The sequence below is a fragment of the Gossypium hirsutum genome, chromosome A11, assembly GCF_007990345.1.
Source record: "Gossypium hirsutum isolate 1008001.06 chromosome A11, Gossypium_hirsutum_v2.1, whole genome shotgun sequence".
NCBI classification, from domain to species: domain Eukaryota; kingdom Viridiplantae; phylum Streptophyta; class Magnoliopsida; order Malvales; family Malvaceae; genus Gossypium; species Gossypium hirsutum.
The window spans coordinates 12,267,891-12,285,480 of NC_053434.1; the positions used below are offsets into that span (position 1 = coordinate 12,267,891).

At 33.9% G+C, this 17,590-nt stretch overlaps 1 protein-coding gene and 1 long non-coding RNA gene across 4 annotated transcripts; both read left to right on the forward strand.

Moving 5' to 3' along the window:
- The first annotated feature begins 4,510 nt into the window (after positions 1–4,510).
- LOC107924648 (uncharacterized) lies at positions 4,511–5,585 on the forward strand. Its single transcript, XR_001691820.2, has 2 exons — positions 4,511–4,776; positions 5,222–5,585. It is a non-coding gene; the product is annotated as an uncharacterized lncRNA (long non-coding RNA).
- An 8,950-nt stretch (positions 5,586–14,535) lies between these two features.
- On the forward strand, positions 14,536–17,511 carry LOC107924363 (protein DEHYDRATION-INDUCED 19 homolog 3). Of its 3 annotated transcripts, none has more exons than XM_016854768.2 (5): positions 14,536–14,834; positions 14,916–15,058; positions 15,939–16,016; positions 16,238–16,497; positions 17,044–17,511. In XM_016854768.2, exons 1-5 carry the CDS (start codon positions 14,759–14,761, stop codon positions 17,150–17,152), a joined length of 666 nt encoding a protein of 221 aa, XP_016710257.1. In that variant the 5' UTR covers positions 14,536–14,758; the 3' UTR covers positions 17,153–17,511. The 3 variants fall into 3 exon arrangements, with proteins under 3 accessions (XP_016710257.1, XP_040937003.1, XP_040937002.1); XM_041081069.1 differs by having other exon boundaries at positions 14,541–14,834; positions 14,913–15,058; positions 16,910–17,083; XM_041081068.1 differs by having other exon boundaries at positions 14,545–14,834; positions 14,913–15,058.
- Positions 17,512–17,590: the final 79 nt, after the last annotated feature.

Here is a 17,590-nt window from a genome sequence, read left to right on the forward strand (position 1 = left end):
ACAGACTCTTCTCCAAATCTTCGTTTCGCGCCTGAGCTTCTCGGAATTTCCTTTCCCACCGGTCGGTATTGGCCTTTTCTTCCCGAATTTCATGGTGCCATTTTCGAAAGTCTTACCTAAGCCCGCAGTCCTCATAGATAGGCGTAGCTTCTTGTAGTCCGTCTTCAGGCTGTCTAGGTCTTCTTCGGCCTTGGTTTTTCCTTTTCTCCACTTCTCAGCCTCTGACTTCTGAACGTCGGTGTCTAACCTTAAGTGCATCTTTTCTTCTTCCAATTGCTCGATCTTCTTCCCAAGCTCCATACTCTTTTTCTCAAAGTCTTGCCTTATAAATTTCAATTCTGATGGGGCGACTTGTAATTGTTCCCCGATAGGTCGAGCACTCTTTAAGTTTGGCCTAGGAATATTGTTATTAACCCTCTTCTTAAACCACTCACTGTACTCGGGCGTTACCATGGAACCGACAGCTAACCTTTTCATCCAACAAGTTTGCTTCCAAGCATCCGATAACTCCCGAACTCTCTTTTTATAATGAGCACCCTTAAAAGAGAATTCACTCTGAGCAAATCCGTAGGTCATGGGTACAAACTGCCTCGACTTGTATTGCCTCAAGGCTATCAACGGAGTATACTCGGTAGCTCCCTAGATTCCTAACAGTGGCACCCAATCGAAGTTACCACATCGGTACATGATCTCATCAGGGACTATCCAATAAGCTCTCCATTCGATATCCCCCTCCTTGAGATTTTGAAAAATATCCATCCATTTCTCCTCCGAGATATCCTCTCTCCTTTGTATAGCTGCTTCTTCCTTTAAAGGGGAATAACCTTCGGAAAAGACTCGGTAGGAAACCTTGTCTACCTTCCAAAAGTGCTCATGAAACCATACCATCAATAGTTGAGCACATCCAATAAATCGCCCCTCGTCCGTCTTCCGACATGAGCTCAAAGATCTGAAAGTTTCTGCCAATATCGTCGGTACTGGAGTGATTCCCTTCTCAAGGCGATCGAACAAGTCGATGATCGCCTCGCCCACGTGCCTCAATGCCTTAGGAAAGATCACTAATCCTTAAATGCTTAAGGCAAATATATCGACCCTCTTTCTTTCGTCTGGATGAGTCAAGATCAAATCTCGCAAATTCTCCCAAGGGACACATTTGCTATCTCCTTTTAGCTGAATCCGAACGGTGACCCAAGGCTCGCTCATCCCAGAAATGCTCATCAGTTTCTTCACGAAAGCCTGACTACTAAAAACCCGGGCATAAGTCTTCCGGACCTGAATCTTTGGACACCTAAACAGTGTAGTGTATTCCTCTATAGTAGGTACCAAATCCACTTCTCCAAAGGTGAAACACTTATATGCGGAATTCCAAAACTGCACCAAGGCTCGGAACAAATGCTTATCCACTCTAATGTCTAGCAGGTAGGATATATCACCATAACTTTGGTAAAACAACTGCTTGATCCTTTCATCCCAACTAGCCCAAATGTCTCTCAACTCTTGTAGCTCATTCTGTACTACATTGACGCGAGTGAAATCCCGTAGCTCCGATACATGCCCTTCTGCCGCTATCCCCTCTCTCAGATTGTAGCATTTCCGACCAAGCACGAACAGCCGCATTATCCTCGACTTTACTATATTCATTTTCCATGTCAAATTTTCTAACTTAGTAATTGAATGTAGATTAAAGCCTCATTTAGTATGTAATGTCATGCAAAAAAGACAATCAAAACAAAACATCGGTTAGTATCAAATAATAGCGATAGAATACAAGCACATAAACGGTGATTATAAAGCATATACAGGTAAGTACTAAGGCTCGACGCGGCTCCACCCAAGGATAGCTCCTAAGGTTTACTATATGTGGTTTAGTCCTAGGAAAAGGGGTACCCGAACCAGCAGATACCTCAATCCTCACCCATTATAGGCTCATATAGATCGAGTTCGGTTCGGAAGGATACATTTCCCTATGACCATGCGGAGATGAAAATCTCATGAAATCATAGGTACGGATGTACCCCGGAAGCAATCCACTAGCCCATGCGGAGGTGAAAACCTCACGAAAACATAGTTTCTTACTCCCATTTAGAAGGTGTGACCACGGTGGTCATGCAATGAAATGCAGTACTATTATACAAGACCCGCACCGAAACAATCATACAATCGAATGCAATCGAAAGATACATGATTTTTAAAATAGATTTTCGGTTTTTGACAAAAGGACAGTAAATAATCGATTTTCATGGCTCGACTCTCAAGTCCCCAGTGGAGTCGCCAAGCTGTCGAAACCATATTTCGATTTAAAAAAATTTAAAGTTTTTAAATTTAATGAAAATACGGGGGAATCGACTTTTAAAAAAAACAGGAATAAGGGAGTCGCCACCGATCTTTTTGTTTTGGGTGTGATCGGATCACCTAAAAATTTGGTTATTTTAATAAAAGATTTGCGATTTACTAAAACAATGACTCTGGTCTACGAAAATTTTAGAAAAATGGGCTCGGGAGTCGGTTACGCATGAGGAAGGATTAGCACCCTCACTACGCCCAAAATTGGTACCAAATCAATTAAATACTGTCCTTATGTCTAAAAAATGTTTTTCGGAATGTGGCTCCTTTTAATAAAAGTTGAATAACCCGAGTTGATTGTCAAAAATCTTTTTGTTTCGACGTCTGAAAAATTTATAATTTGAAAATCACGAAAGGATGCTCAACTATTTAGTCCAACGAAAAATCGAAACCCAGCACAGTAGGGCACGATTCTTCGAATTCCCAAACATCGATCATTGCCTCACTTTGGGAAAACACGAGTGAAATTCCGGAGAGATATTCGATTATTTTGGACAGACGGGAGATTGCAACCCAGCACGATAGGGCACTATTCCCCGAACTGCCAAACATCGAACACTTCTTTCGTTTTAAAGGGTTTTTAGAAAACGTGAATGAAACTTCGAAGGGATCTTCGATTGTTTAGGGCGAATGAAAAAGCGCAACCCAGCACGATTCTCAAATCGCCAAACATCGAACATCCTTTGTTTTGAAAGGTTTTTAATAAACATGAGTGAAAACCTAAAGGAATATTCGATTGTTTTGAGCAAACGAGAAGTCACAACCTAGCACGATAGGGCATGATTCTCGAATTGTCAATCACCGAATATTGCCTTCGTTTTAAATAATTTTTAGAAGACATGCGTGAAATTTTGGAGGGATATTTGATTATTTTAAGCAAACGAGAAATTGCAACCCAGCACGTTAGGGCACGATTCCACGATTGCCAAATATCAAATCTCGTCTTCATTTTAAAGAATTTTTAAGTGAATACTTATAAACTAGCTTAAAACGTATTAATGCATTTTTTGAAATGAAACAAAATTAATCATAAAATTTAGATTTTATAAAACCACATTTCGAAAATCAAAAAGAAAATGATGAATGGGGTAATATGTACATACGAGACATGGTCCATTAATAAACTAATAATTAAGCGGGACTAATCAAAAAAGGTAATACGATTACAAAAGTGCATGGAGAATAATTACTATAATAATGCAATGACAAAGATGATAATATAACAACCATTCAAGCAAAACAATACATATGATAGCATGCCACAATGATATTCATCGTATGTTATAGAATAACCAATACAAGACATAAAAATAATATAGCAATTAGAAACCAATGCGCTATAAAATAATTTCAAAATATTTAAATAATAGGCTATATAAAACATAAAAGCCATATAATGTAAAGAAATATTCAAAAATAACTTTAAAATTATCAAAGGGAGTTTCTAAAAATAATTTTGTATACATACATAAAAGAGAATGAAAAGTCATAAAACAAAGAGTATTTTAAAATAAAAAATCTATTAAAGTAACAAGTATATCGACATGTATACCTATGAATTAAAAAAGGTACATGCAAATTTGTATAGAAATGATAATGTATATACATGCTTAATAATACATATGAATCAAATACATGTACTAATATAAATAAATCCAAAATAACTCAAATCCTATGCCAAACACATGTAAAGCATATTTGAATAATAAAGAAATACGTTAAAAATGCCAGGATATATATAAAGACCAAAGCTAGTATATGCATATAAAAATATATTGACACTATTATAATATATACATACATATATAATAATATAAAGGAAACAAATATTTAAAATGTATAAAACATGATGTTCACATTGTTAAGAGAAAACAGTTTATAACAATGGAATAGCCATGACCTAAAATTAAAAAAATAATTAATTAAGAACACACAAAAGGGCTATGAACTAAAGGACTTAATCAAAATTAAACTAAAACAAGAGGGGAAAATTAAGAAAATGGAACAAATGAAAAAAAGGGACCAATGCGCGAGGCGCGATAATGCAGAAGGATCTAAACTGGAAATATACCGGTCCTCACAATGCAGCATTAAAACGCGGACTAAATTACAAACGCGCATGAATTAAAGAGCCAAATTAAAAAAGGGCCAAACAAATAAGGTGCAATTGAATATTCGCACAAAAGGAAGGATTTAATGCAAAAATTCCCCACTCCTAATGAAAAGACGCAGACTTATTTTAATGCTGAAACACTTATTCCCATTTACTTTTCTTTCAAAGCACAAGTAACCTTTTAATTTAAAAAAAGAAACAGAACCCTTCACTCTCTTTGGGTTCATTAAGCAACCGCCCAAACCACATCAATTTGATGGCTGACGGAGCACGAACGGGGGTCAGATCTTGCTGAAGAATGCCTCGCCCACAAAGATCCGGTAAGAGTACTCCTTTCCCCCTTTTTTTAAAAAAAAAAACTTTAAAATCCTATACTATTCTGTCAAAAATAAGGCGAAATCCGACGAAGAGCAAGAGAAAACAACCCTAGCCTGAATCACCATATTCCTGAGACATGAGGGCTTTCATCGGTGTTGTTTCAAGTATCCTTTTCGTTTTCTATGCTAAAATAATGCAAGCAAATCGATGGAAAAGAGGGAAAGATTTGAAATCACCTTTAGATAACTTTTTTGATTTCTTTTCTACTATTTAGAATATGTATTGTAGTGTGTGTATCTCGTCCCCAAAAAAAAAGAGAGACTTTACAATCGAAATACGCAGGGCTTATAGCCAAAATCCCCAAAAGATCAAAACATAAAAAATAAAAAATACAACTTTTCTTTGTTTTTCTATTTGCTACTGCTGTGGTTTGTCTGTTCTTCGCAGGTACGGGGTGCGTTGGCATCGTACGGAGGCTGTGCTGGCGCGGGCGTGGCTGCTGGAGGGTACGGAGGCTGGGGCTGCTGCGGCGCAAACAGATTGCTAGGGTTCTGCCCTATTTTTGAATCTTGGGCCACTTGGGCTGATATAATTTGGACTAGTTTTATTAGTTTTGGGCTATGGGTCATGTAACTGGGCTATGGGGTATTGGGTTTGTGACTTGGGTCTTGGATTTTAATTTTGGGTTTAGGGTCATGTATTAATTTTAGGTTTTGGACTGCAATGATTTGGTTTGTAAAAGGACACTAAAATGGGTTGTTTGTGTTTTAAACCTTTTGTTCATTGATTTATTTTATATTTTGTTTTGGTCTTTTGTGTTTGTTTGGGCCGGGCAAATTTGGCCCACTACAATACAAATTTTTGAGTTATTTTGATACACCTTTAAGTTTGTTAATGGATGATAAGAATGTGGGTTCGGGTGAGAAAAACATTAAACTCTCGATTAACTGTCACGAACAACCCAAACGTCAATGAAGGCCATCACAACATTTCACCCAATGGAAAACTCCATCCAACCATCATTTTTGATACATGTAAAATGTGAAGTAATTGTTCCATTTTTTTTCTAATAAACTTTATTTGAATTTGTTCAATTTTGATACAACATGCCTCCACAAGTCCGTCATAAAAAATTGTAATGATTCCATGTTCTCACCTTCCATAATGGCAAAGGTTATTAGTAGTACATTCTGGTTATCGTCTTGTGCAACCGCAATAAGGAGGATTTGTGCATATTTCCTATAAAACTAAGTTCTATCGGAAAGGCCCTAATGCATGGATCGAATGTTCATAACAAGCAATGGAAAAATTATTTTTCCTGAATCTAGTAGGTCATCTGAACCGTAAGCAGACAGTGTTTGCAAGTTAACCATAGTCATTGGCGCGTATTCTAGTATTGCGGCTAACCACCCTTGAAATGTTGAAGAAATTTCGGTTCGAAAATGGTTTTCTTGCACAGTAAAAAAATAAAATTTTGAAAACTGAGCCAATTTGTGATATTCAAAACAATAAACCCTTTATTGAAATTACACTTATGTTTTTGTCCAGATGAATCTTGTCATTATTGGCTTTAAATTGAACGACCTTCTTTGCTATTCTTATACCACAAACTGCTTCGAGTGTAGGTTCAAACGAATTCAAATCAAACACAAAACTAGAAAGTTTTTACTTTATTTTATTTTCAGTGGAAAAATAAATCTCTTTTTAATAGAAACCAGTATAATTGTTATTCCGAAAAATATAATTTATACTTAGAAAATAAGTTCTCACTATTTTTGGGCAGAATAACTATATCTCAAATTTACGTATTTAACCCTATCAGTGCCATCAAATTATATGGAGAAAAAGTGAAGCTCTTGTTGAATTAGTAGAAATCTATTTCAATAGAAAAACAAAATCCTAATTTAACTAGGAGAGAGAAATGCGACAACCCTAGTTAAATAAATTAGGGTTTGCCATCCCATGTATCAACATAATAAATAATTAAATCCTAATTTAATCTAGTATTTTATAATTCAATCAAATCCAATACTTGTTTTTCTATTTCCTAAAATAATCATAATAAATTAATTTTAATTAATTAATTAAATTATCGACTAAATATTTTTCTTAACCCGATTCTAATTCCAATTAAATCATTCCAACTTTACTGTAAAAGAATCTGTGAGAAAATATATTTAATATTTCAACATTCAACGGATTCAAAATGACCAATTAATTTAATTCCATTTTCGAACTTCAATTATTTAATTAATTAAATAATAATTCAAAAAACCATAAATTAAAATTTCAAGTCATTTTCATTTAGAGAAAACCACATTCATTTCCAAATATTTTCCATTTTTCTAACTTTACCATTTCTATTTATTTATGTTTATTTGATTTTACATGCAATTTATTTTATGTTTCAATGAGCTAACGAAGGGACATATCTAATTAGGACTTAAATGATTTATAACTAAGTTCTAATTTTTCACCTATTAATTATAAACTCATCTAGTCACAAAGTCATTTCACTATAGTATCGCGATTGAGCTCTCCCTAATAACAAATCGTTACAAAAGTAACTTGATCAGTGCTCGTTCAATGACTTTGTCATAAGCGTGTTACCCTTACAGGATATCTTTAATCTCTTTGGGGTAAACCCGCTCTCCCAATATGACTCTATTTTATCTCGTGGCAACCGTTATATCTTCTTTCATGAAAAGTCAATTACTATCAAATAGTAATCAAGTCATTCATAAAAAAATACGAACAACTCATGGTAATGTTTACTTTTCATCTACCATGTAATGCCTATAAGAGGATATCATTTACCTATATCTCGGGCTATGAGTTCCACTGTTGTGAATGACACTATATACTGCAAAAGTCATATACCCAACACACCAACTTTTGGTTCCTTATCTATTTGAAATCAATCTTTTACTTACATCAAAGTATATGAGTCACGCATACATTACATAGTCCATCATCCATTCATGATTAAGGTATCTAACACTTTGAACGTCACAAGTGAATAAATCTATGAACAGATTCAAGGTCAATTCTTTTTAGGTTCAGTTTCATGTATTGTCAATCTAGCTAGTCATATCTATGTCTCTATCTTCTAGGAGTTATTCCCTCCGATGCCCAAGATAAGACATCTTCCCAATTGGACTTGATAGACGACATATTAGTCTTTCAATCGGTGTGCTCATTACGATTAGCCTAAGAACATGTTTAGGTTCAGGTTAGTTTGTTAATACAAGTTATCTTTCTGTATTATGATCCAATCACATAATATCGCTTAGTATTAGTTTAAATATTAGACAACCAATGAGCCAATATTTGCTTCTATTTTACTTTGCATACAAAACCACATGAGGACATTATACAAAGTATATTAATGCAATCCATTAATTGTTTTATTAACCAATCTGTTCGAAAAAAATACAAGTTTACAAATGAATATATTACACTTAGGGCACCATATCCAACATGAAGTTCATTGTACAAACATCTCAAACACCGTACAATTGTTCCATCACCATCTGTTTATCCTACCATGCTTTCATGTTTGACACTCTGTGTTGAAATCGAGATTGCATGTCAGCAATCAAGACTGATTAGAGGTGTTCATGGGTCGGATCGAACCATGCTTAAGCATAATATTAACATATTTTATGCTTGCTCAAGTCCAGCCTAACTAGAAATAGGGGCTTAAAATTTTCCCCAAACCTGTCCATATTTACAAAAAACTAACCCAAGCCTATTTTAGGCCCACCCATATTATGTTCTATTTTTTAAAATATTTATATTATATTATATTAATATTTAATAAATTTATATATTATATTTTTTATGTAGTCATATTAACATTATTTTAATGTTTACATTAGAGTGGTATTATATATTTAGTATATGTTTATTTTTTTAACGTGTTTTAAATAACATAATATAAATAATTATAAACTTAAAAATGGACTAGGCTTGAGCCTTAAATGTTCAAGCTCTAGTCTGATCCATATTTTAAATGGGCTTTTTTTTTGCCCAAGCACATTTCCGGGCCTAATATTTTTACCCAAACCCTCCTAAATTTCGAGAGGGCCTTCGGGCCTGAGCGGGTAGCCCAACCCATGAACAGTTCTAAGACTGATATAGGAATGGTGGGCATGTCTTTCACCAGTGACATGATGCAGTTACAGATTATTTTTGCATCAAGTTTTGTAATACCCCTACCCGTATTCATTGCCGGAATAGGGTACGAGGCATTACCGGAGTTTACGAATTAAATTTTTTTTTATATTCAATATAGCCCTTTTATAAATATCTAACCTTCCCTGTAATATTAAATCGAGACCAATCCACATCAACCAAATCAATTCAACATATTTTCATGATAGATTCATGCATTTATATAAGATAACGTCATCACCTATCTATAACCAGGTTTGTTAACCATACTAATGGCTAACTTTACATTCATTTCACGTTAACATTTACTTTGTTAGCTTATACATGCCATTGATTTCCAAAATAAAGTTTCTTTATATACCAAAATCCTGAGGTTGACAGTGTGATGTGTCTCCGACCAGATCCGACCTCCGAGCTCTTAACACTACAAAACAGGGAAAAAGGAAATGGGGTAAGCACTTTGTGCTTAGTAAGCTCATGTAACAAGAATTATACTTACCTAATATTTTCAATACAATACCATAAACATCCATATATCCATTCAATGCATTATTACCCTAATATGCACAAACTCAACATTCAAGTTAGTACAATAATTTCCATGTACCAATAATATACTATGATTGATGAGCTCGTCAATACCATGATTTCCATTTCCTTGTTATTTTTCCATATTTATCCCGTTGAATTTATCGGAATTTCGATGGATTTTCAGAGGTACACATTTATTGTACAATTCCGGGTCCGTTAATTCATATTCATGTGTGCACATATCCATTTCAGAGAGCACACTCCCGCGAACCTCAACCTTGCAGCGGGATTACCAGTCTAGTCTAAAACCCCTGCAATATAAACTCATAGAGTGTTGTCGGGATTACCAGTCCAGGCTAAATCCCCTGCAACGACAATTACTCTAATGAGCTTGGATCTGAATTACCAGTCCAGGCTAAATTCAAACCCTAATTCGGATTACCCGTCTGGGCTAAATCCATTTTACACATATTCTTCGAGAGGGCTATATTAGGATAGGATCACCCGTCCGGGCTAGATCCTTTTTACCGTCAATTCCTTTTCAGAGATCCATCGAATTTTCTTTTCATTCAACCGGGATTTCTTCCCATTTTATCAAATATATCAATGTTTCATAAATTTCCATATAATGAACACTCAAATCATATTCACATCAATAACATACAATTTCAAGCATTTCAGAATATAATTCAAGTTACACGAACTTACCTTGATACTTGTTTGTAAACAGTAAAAATCTACTAATCCCGAACTTTTTCCTTTCCTCGATCTAGCTTCGTATTTGAATCTTCTGGATCTAAATAAATAAATTTAATTATCAATTTAATACATTTTATGTTCATATGCAACATTCTCTATAATTCAACTATTATTTATAGTTCATTCAAAGTTGTCTACTTGAGTCATAGTCACTAAATTATTTATAACTTGAGATACAGAACTACAAATTAAGATCCGTTAATTTTCCATGAAACTATACTCATATATATTTTTACCATAAAATTTTCAGAATTTTTTGTTTAGCCAATCAGTACATTTTATTCTTCAAAGTCACCCCTGTTCTGTTGTCTAACAGTTCTGACCCTTCTTCACTAAAAATAAATTATCTCTTTATACAGAATTCAAATGATGTTCTCGTTTGTTTCTATTAAAAATAGACTCATTCAGAATTTTATACATATAAATTTAAGTCCCTAATTATTTTTATTCAATTTTTTTATAATTTTTCAAAGTCAGAACAGGGGAACCCAAATTCATTCTGACCTTATCTCACAAAATTCATTATATCTCAAAATTTACAAATCCATTGCTTACAATATTTATTCTATGAGAAACTAGACTCAATAAGCTTTAATTCTATATTTTTTTCATCTTCTAATTCGATTCCTAAAATTTTTGGTGATTTTTCAAAGTTAGTCTACTGCTGCTGTCCAAACTGTTTTAGTGTAAGCTGTTTATTACCATTTTTCCCCTAAGCTTTTAATAAATGATAATTTCGTCCCTATTCAATTAGCCTCTCAATTGAGCTGATTTTTCTCAATTAACATTTTATTCTATCACCTTAAACTAGTTTACAACCTTTAGGAATCAGAATTTCAGCAATAGACTTTAATTCCAAACATTTTCACAATTAGGTCCTAAAAATCAATTTCCATTGAAATTGCCTAATAAAATCATCTCATAAACAAATTAAAGCTTTAATTTCATTATATTTCATCATAAAAGTACAGCACTCAACCATGGTGACTTTCAATTTCATCCATGAAATCAAAAACTAATGAATTTAATAGTAGGACCTAGTTGTAAAAGTCTTACAAAAAAGGCAAGGATTAACTCACTTGGTGCAAAAATTATGAAATACCAGCTTAGAGAACCCTCCTATGGCGTTTTTAGCTGCTGGAATTGAAGAGAAATGAAGAAAAATCTAGATATTTGCTATTTAGTCCTAATTTTATTTTGTTAATTTTACAATATTCCAATTTTACCCTTAATTTATCAATTTTTCTGCTGATTTCATACCCTTGCCGTCCAGCCCAAATAAATTTTGGGTCTAATTTCTTTTTAAATCCTTTCTCATTAGACTCTTAAGCTATTTAATCACTCTAGCAACTTTTACACCTATTACAATTTAGTCCTTTTCATTTAATTGACTACCCAAACATTAAAATTTCCTAACGAAATTTTAATACCACACTAATAAAATTTCATAAATATTTATAAAATTATTCTCGACTCGGTTTTACTAGATAGAGGTCCCGATACCTTATTTTTCCAAATTTCTTCAATAATTTATTTTTCTAACTAATCACTAAATCGATAAAATTTTCCTATCAATATTTTCATACGATTTTCCTATCATATCAACTTTCAAGCAAAAATATTGAAATAAATTTCTCTTTAAATCGGATCTATGGTTACGAAACCATTGTTCCGATAACCTTGAATTTAGGCCATTACAAGTTTCCTATAATCTTGTGTCATTTGTGCAACAATGTATGTACGAGGCCTTACATATTTCTAAATCTCCCACAATTGTGACCTCTACATCAATACAACTCATACCCACCAGTTGTAACCTTCTACAAGCCTCCAACACTCCCTAATATATAATGTCAGTTTAGATACAACAACTTTGTAGTCCATTGACACTTTCATGTTATACTTCTTGATGACAAATACACATTTCTTCTTCTTTGGGAATTGTTGACCTACAATTAACTCTTTTGATTCTGGATTTGGTGCCAACCTATAGAAAGGTATTATATATGGGTATTCGGGGAGCTTGGATGCATGCACAGCATCGGGATCTACGCTTAACGTGTGAGCTAAAAGATCATTCCGTATAACAATGCCACGCGTCAGGATCTCGAGTAGAAGGGCTTGTACATTATCATCATCGCTTGTGCCTTTGTTGTTGATATCATCTAAGACCTCATTGAGATTGGGGTCACTAAAATCTTTACCCTGGTGATCAAAACCACCATCATTATTGGATCCTTTTTCACATCTACATCAGTACCAATCACTAATAGATGTATCCATAAATGGAGACTTAATTGAGGGTTATTATACACAATAAGAGCATTGTGTAGATTGCCGCCCCATGTCGATATTACTCCATAATCGCATGATTTTACCTACCCAATATTCAGATCAAAGTCAAACCCGTATACAGAAGATTGCCTGTTGACAAACACTTTCAGAACATCTGTATACGAAGTCATGAACTCCATATTATTGATATAATAGGGTGACATTTTGTACGGGCTCAACATCCGCTAACTCAACAAACAACTCAACTAGTTCAATGTTACTAGGCAAGCAATATAGTGCGGTCATAGTCTCTACGTCATCATCTTTTATAAGTTTCATCTCCCTATATTTGTATAGATTCGATGAAATTGGAAATTTGTAGAATAGTTTAGACATCCTCCTCCCAAAACATCGATCAATTTTCGCGCTAATCTTTTATTTGATTTCATTAAGTTTTACACTCTTATTAAACCTCATTCCTATTTGATGGCGTGATTCAAATATGAAACCAACTTTTGTTTGAAAAATTACCCTATCAAAATTGACGTATACGAAGAATTAGTTATTCATCTTCGACACTAATTTTATAAAATAAAATAAAAATATATGTTAGTTCTTATTAAAATAATTCATACAAATTTAAAGCAACAAAAAAACTTTTTATCAAACAATATAACTTGCATCTCATATCAATAAATAGTCGCATAATTATACATAATAGTAAAATAAAATAAAATTACATAAAAATAATTACAAACTAACCTTATCAACTCAAACTTGATTATTAAAATAAAAAAAAACTTAAATTCTAAAATGAAAAATAAATATTGTTTATCTTCTATTTTGATTTCTAACAACTTTTTTTTCTCTCTCCGTTTTGTTTGATACCATAAACAATCAAAATTTACTTTTTATTTGGCTGAGAATGGAGTATTTATTGGGGTTTTGGTGCCACCACACTATCAGGCAACATCCATTAAAAGTCACTTTTCATTTTTTTTTCTTTTCACAACTGTAATTTTTTTAAAATTTCAAATCGGTGTCACTTGACATGTTGGCAGCACCTTTTGACATTAACTATTTTTTTCTTTCTCGTATTTTTTCCCCTTTTGTCACATTTTTTTAAAAATCACACCTGTGTTGTCAATGTGTTAGGCGACACCATAAAATTTTTTTTTTATACCCGTATATTAGTTAGGAGAAAATACATGTATTTCTTTAATTTCAAACCGATGTCGCCAATGTGTTAGATGATACCACTTAAAAAAGTATTTTTTTTGAACGACATGATTGGTTGATCATCTGGGGAAAATTTAGAGCAGTGCTACCTCACATCTTGGCGACAACCAATAACATAGTAGAAAACATCCTATTTTCGTAGATAATCTAAATCCTATATATTTTTGTAATTAATTTTTTAAAATATTATTTTACTTGAAAGGCACATTTAAAAGAAAATCTCCACCGGCCATTGTTTAAGAAATAAAAAAGTAGTAATTATAATATAAAATTCCCTGAAAAAAAGAATGTAAATTACCTTTCTCTATCTAAAAGTGTAAATAAATAAAAAAAACTAAAAAAGCAAAAATAAAATGAAAAAGGCAAAACAGCCACGGCCGGCACCCGCAGTTCCATCTCATTAAGGAACCTCAATTTGTGAGTTTAGTAATAAAGCCGAACTTTGGCATAAAAAAGGCAATTAAGGTAAATGAGATTGAGTTCTATTTGGGTAAAATATGGAAACGTGCAATGTTACATTTGTACCTCCAATTTTATTATTTATTGTTGTTTTATTTTATAAATATTTATAATTATATTATATTAATTCTATATAAACTCTAAAAAAGAAATTAGGAAATTTGAAAAAAAAATGTGGAAAAAGATAATAAAATATGGTGTAGTGTTGGTTGGTTAAGAGGGTAGTTAATGATAAATAGGCGGGAGCTGGTGGTCATTTCATAAAGTCCGAATTCGTGTTGGTTAAGTTTCCAGCTCTCTCGTACAAATTACAACCTTATAAAAAAGGGTAAAATAAAAACGAAAAAAAGAAAACATACAAAAATTTCCCCTCTTTTCCCCCAAGTTGGTTTCCTCCTATTTAAGTCGCTCTTTGTCCCTAAACCAGAAAGGTTAAGGCAGAAGAAAAAGAGGAATAGAAAAGGAGAATCTAGGAAGCAGCCGTGTTAGATTCTTTCGCTTTTACAATCAAACCCAGCTACAGTTTAGAGTGTTATCTAAGTTTCAATGGAGGACGATACTTGGAGCTTTGCCTTCTCAGCTTCATCCAGGAGCTATCAATCCACTGTTAAATCCCAAAGTGGTTAGTATTTTTTTTTATATTTCTTTTGTTTTCTAGGTTTTACGTGGTTACTGAATGGTGAGTTTTTGATTTTGGAAGCAGATCTTTGTATTGATTTTGAAGAGATTGAAGAAGATGATGAATTGATGACGGAATACCCCTGCCCGTATTGTTCGGAGGATTTCGATTTACTGGGCTTGTGCTGCCATATTGACGAGGAGCATCATCTTGAAGCTGGATATGGGGTATGCTATGCACTCCCCTTCTGGATTTTTGTTAGGCATAAATAATTTTTTTGAACCATTGTTAGAATTGATATTTAGGGAATGTTTTTAGTCTTCCTGGATATGCTTTTACTTTGGTGATCGTGGATAATGGTTAGAAAAGAAGGCATCCTTCAGTGGCTGTTTGCTTTAGTTGACCCAACATAAAGAATCCCTTGGAAGTTAAACTCGGTCAACGATATAATATTCTACTGTACGGATCCATGTTTTAGTGCTATCTATGCTTTTGCTATTTGGGGAAGAAGAATGTTTCTTGATGGTGTTTGGTAATCCAGCAGTAAACTTAGATTCATGAATACATTTTATCCCCAACCCCCTTCACATTCTGACTCGTAGAAGCTTTAGAAGTGATCACTTGCTTCATCCACCTTTCCAAATTATATGACTTATAATTTCTTCTATCACTGGTAGTGCATAGATGATTGCTAAAGCCACTGGACAATATTTGTCCCCACCTTCATCCATTTAATGGCGAAATGTCTTTTATTATTGGACCATAATGGCCACTTTCTTATGATATTTGTAGAGTCCCTTTTGGTATATGTGCTTTGGTTTAATTTACTGAAGGTGGCAAAACCCATTCTGTCTCTTTCCTTTTTTTGTGTACGTGTTGGCTAGTTGGCAGGAATAAGGGCTTTGTACATAGTCAGGGTATATTATAGCTTACAGAACTTTCATTAATATGCGTCCATATATTATAGTTGATGCTGGTCTTACCAGACGGCAGTATTCTTATTGAATCTCAGAATAATCAGGGTACTTCAAGATAGCTTAGTTTTAATTACACTTTTGACATAAAAGGAGTTTAAGATCAATTAATCAATATTGCTTATAATTGCAGGTATGTCCCGTTTGTGCTCAGAGAGTAGGGATGAACATGGTTGACCACATAACAGCACAACATGGGAATATTTTCAGGATATCCTTTTATTTCATTTGAGTTGGAGATTTTTATTATTCCTTTCTTTTTTTCCCTCCTTACCTGTTCTAGATTATGGCATTGTGCTTGAATCGTTTCTCATGACATCCTCTTTCTCTTAGTAAATCTCTCTGAAAAACTCCCTTTTATGTCATAACTTCCTTTCTGAGACTTTGTGATGCTTTGAGGTTCATGAATTGTGTCCCTTGACCAATGATTACAGTAACCACAAATTAGATTTTGGTAAAGGCGACTCTTATTCAACTCTTTCTTCCTTGAGGAAGGAGTTGCATGATGCACATTATCAGTCTCTTCTTTCCAGGTCGTGGTCTTCACTCTCTTCGTCCAATACAGCACCCGATCCATTGCTTTCATTTCTTTACAGTGCACCTCCAGCTGATTCATCTGAAAGTGTACAGCCTGTCACTCCTACTGAAGTGACCTTGGAAGAAAAAGGCCCCAATGAGAATATATTAGAAAAGTAAGTTATTTTATCTATTTTTAAGATGTTTTCTTCCGTGGTTGAGCTAAGCTACACCCTTTGGAAACCATGCTGCAACAGCATGATTATGTTATTCTCTTTCAAGTGTTAAAGAGGTATGGTACATGAAAAAATAAGAGAGAACTTTTGGTTTTCTAAATTCTAGAGCTTAAACCAAATTGCTACACAGCATAACGAGATTGACTTATATGTTGAAGAGAAAGAAGGGACTATAAAATCCAGCGATGGTTAGTGGGAAACTAAGAATGAGAACAATGTCTTATGAGGCTTTGCTCCCATTTTATCTTCTACTTAATGCAATACTGATAGCAAGTTTAAGCTCGTATAGTCAAGTAGATGTGTCATTTTTCTAATTGATTTCCTTTGATTCACCTCTTTTGGGACATACAAGGTTAATGTTGTCTTCTGCTGTCAATGGTACCCGGATATGGTTTTACCTTCCTGTTTTTCTACTGGTGGTTATTACTTGAAAAGCTTTTTTCCCCTTCACCGAATACAAATTCATGATAGTTCTATGGTGTGCAGAGATGCTCACCAGTCGCCATTGTCAGATAAGGAGCACTCGGAGAAGGCAAATAGGTGTAAATTTGTACAAGGGCTATTATTATCCACCATCTTTGATGGGGGCTTATAATCAAGACAGAAAAGAGTAGACGGTTGGTGACTTCCAAATTTTTAGCGCACATGCCATTATCCGTCAGTCATGTTCTTGCATTGAACATTCTGATACTTCAATATAGAAGCTAGGATAGATTCAAGAATGTAATGTAATTTATTTAACTGGTTGATGCTTATCAATTAGGCCACAACAGAGTTCAGACTCTTGTATTTTTCATGTTTAAAGCATCGGTTCATAAATGCCAATAGCAGCTTTGTTTAAACCTTACATTTGCTAGTGAATGTAAAGCTTCATAGGTCTTAACAAATTGAACAATGTGTTTCAGTAATGGCACGTGCCTTAATAATATATGTGCTATGGTGTGTTTATGTTTCTTTATATTTGTAATTCAAGGGTCTTCCATGACCGATCTGATGCAATTTGCTCATTTTAATTAAGATTTGGTGCGGGTTC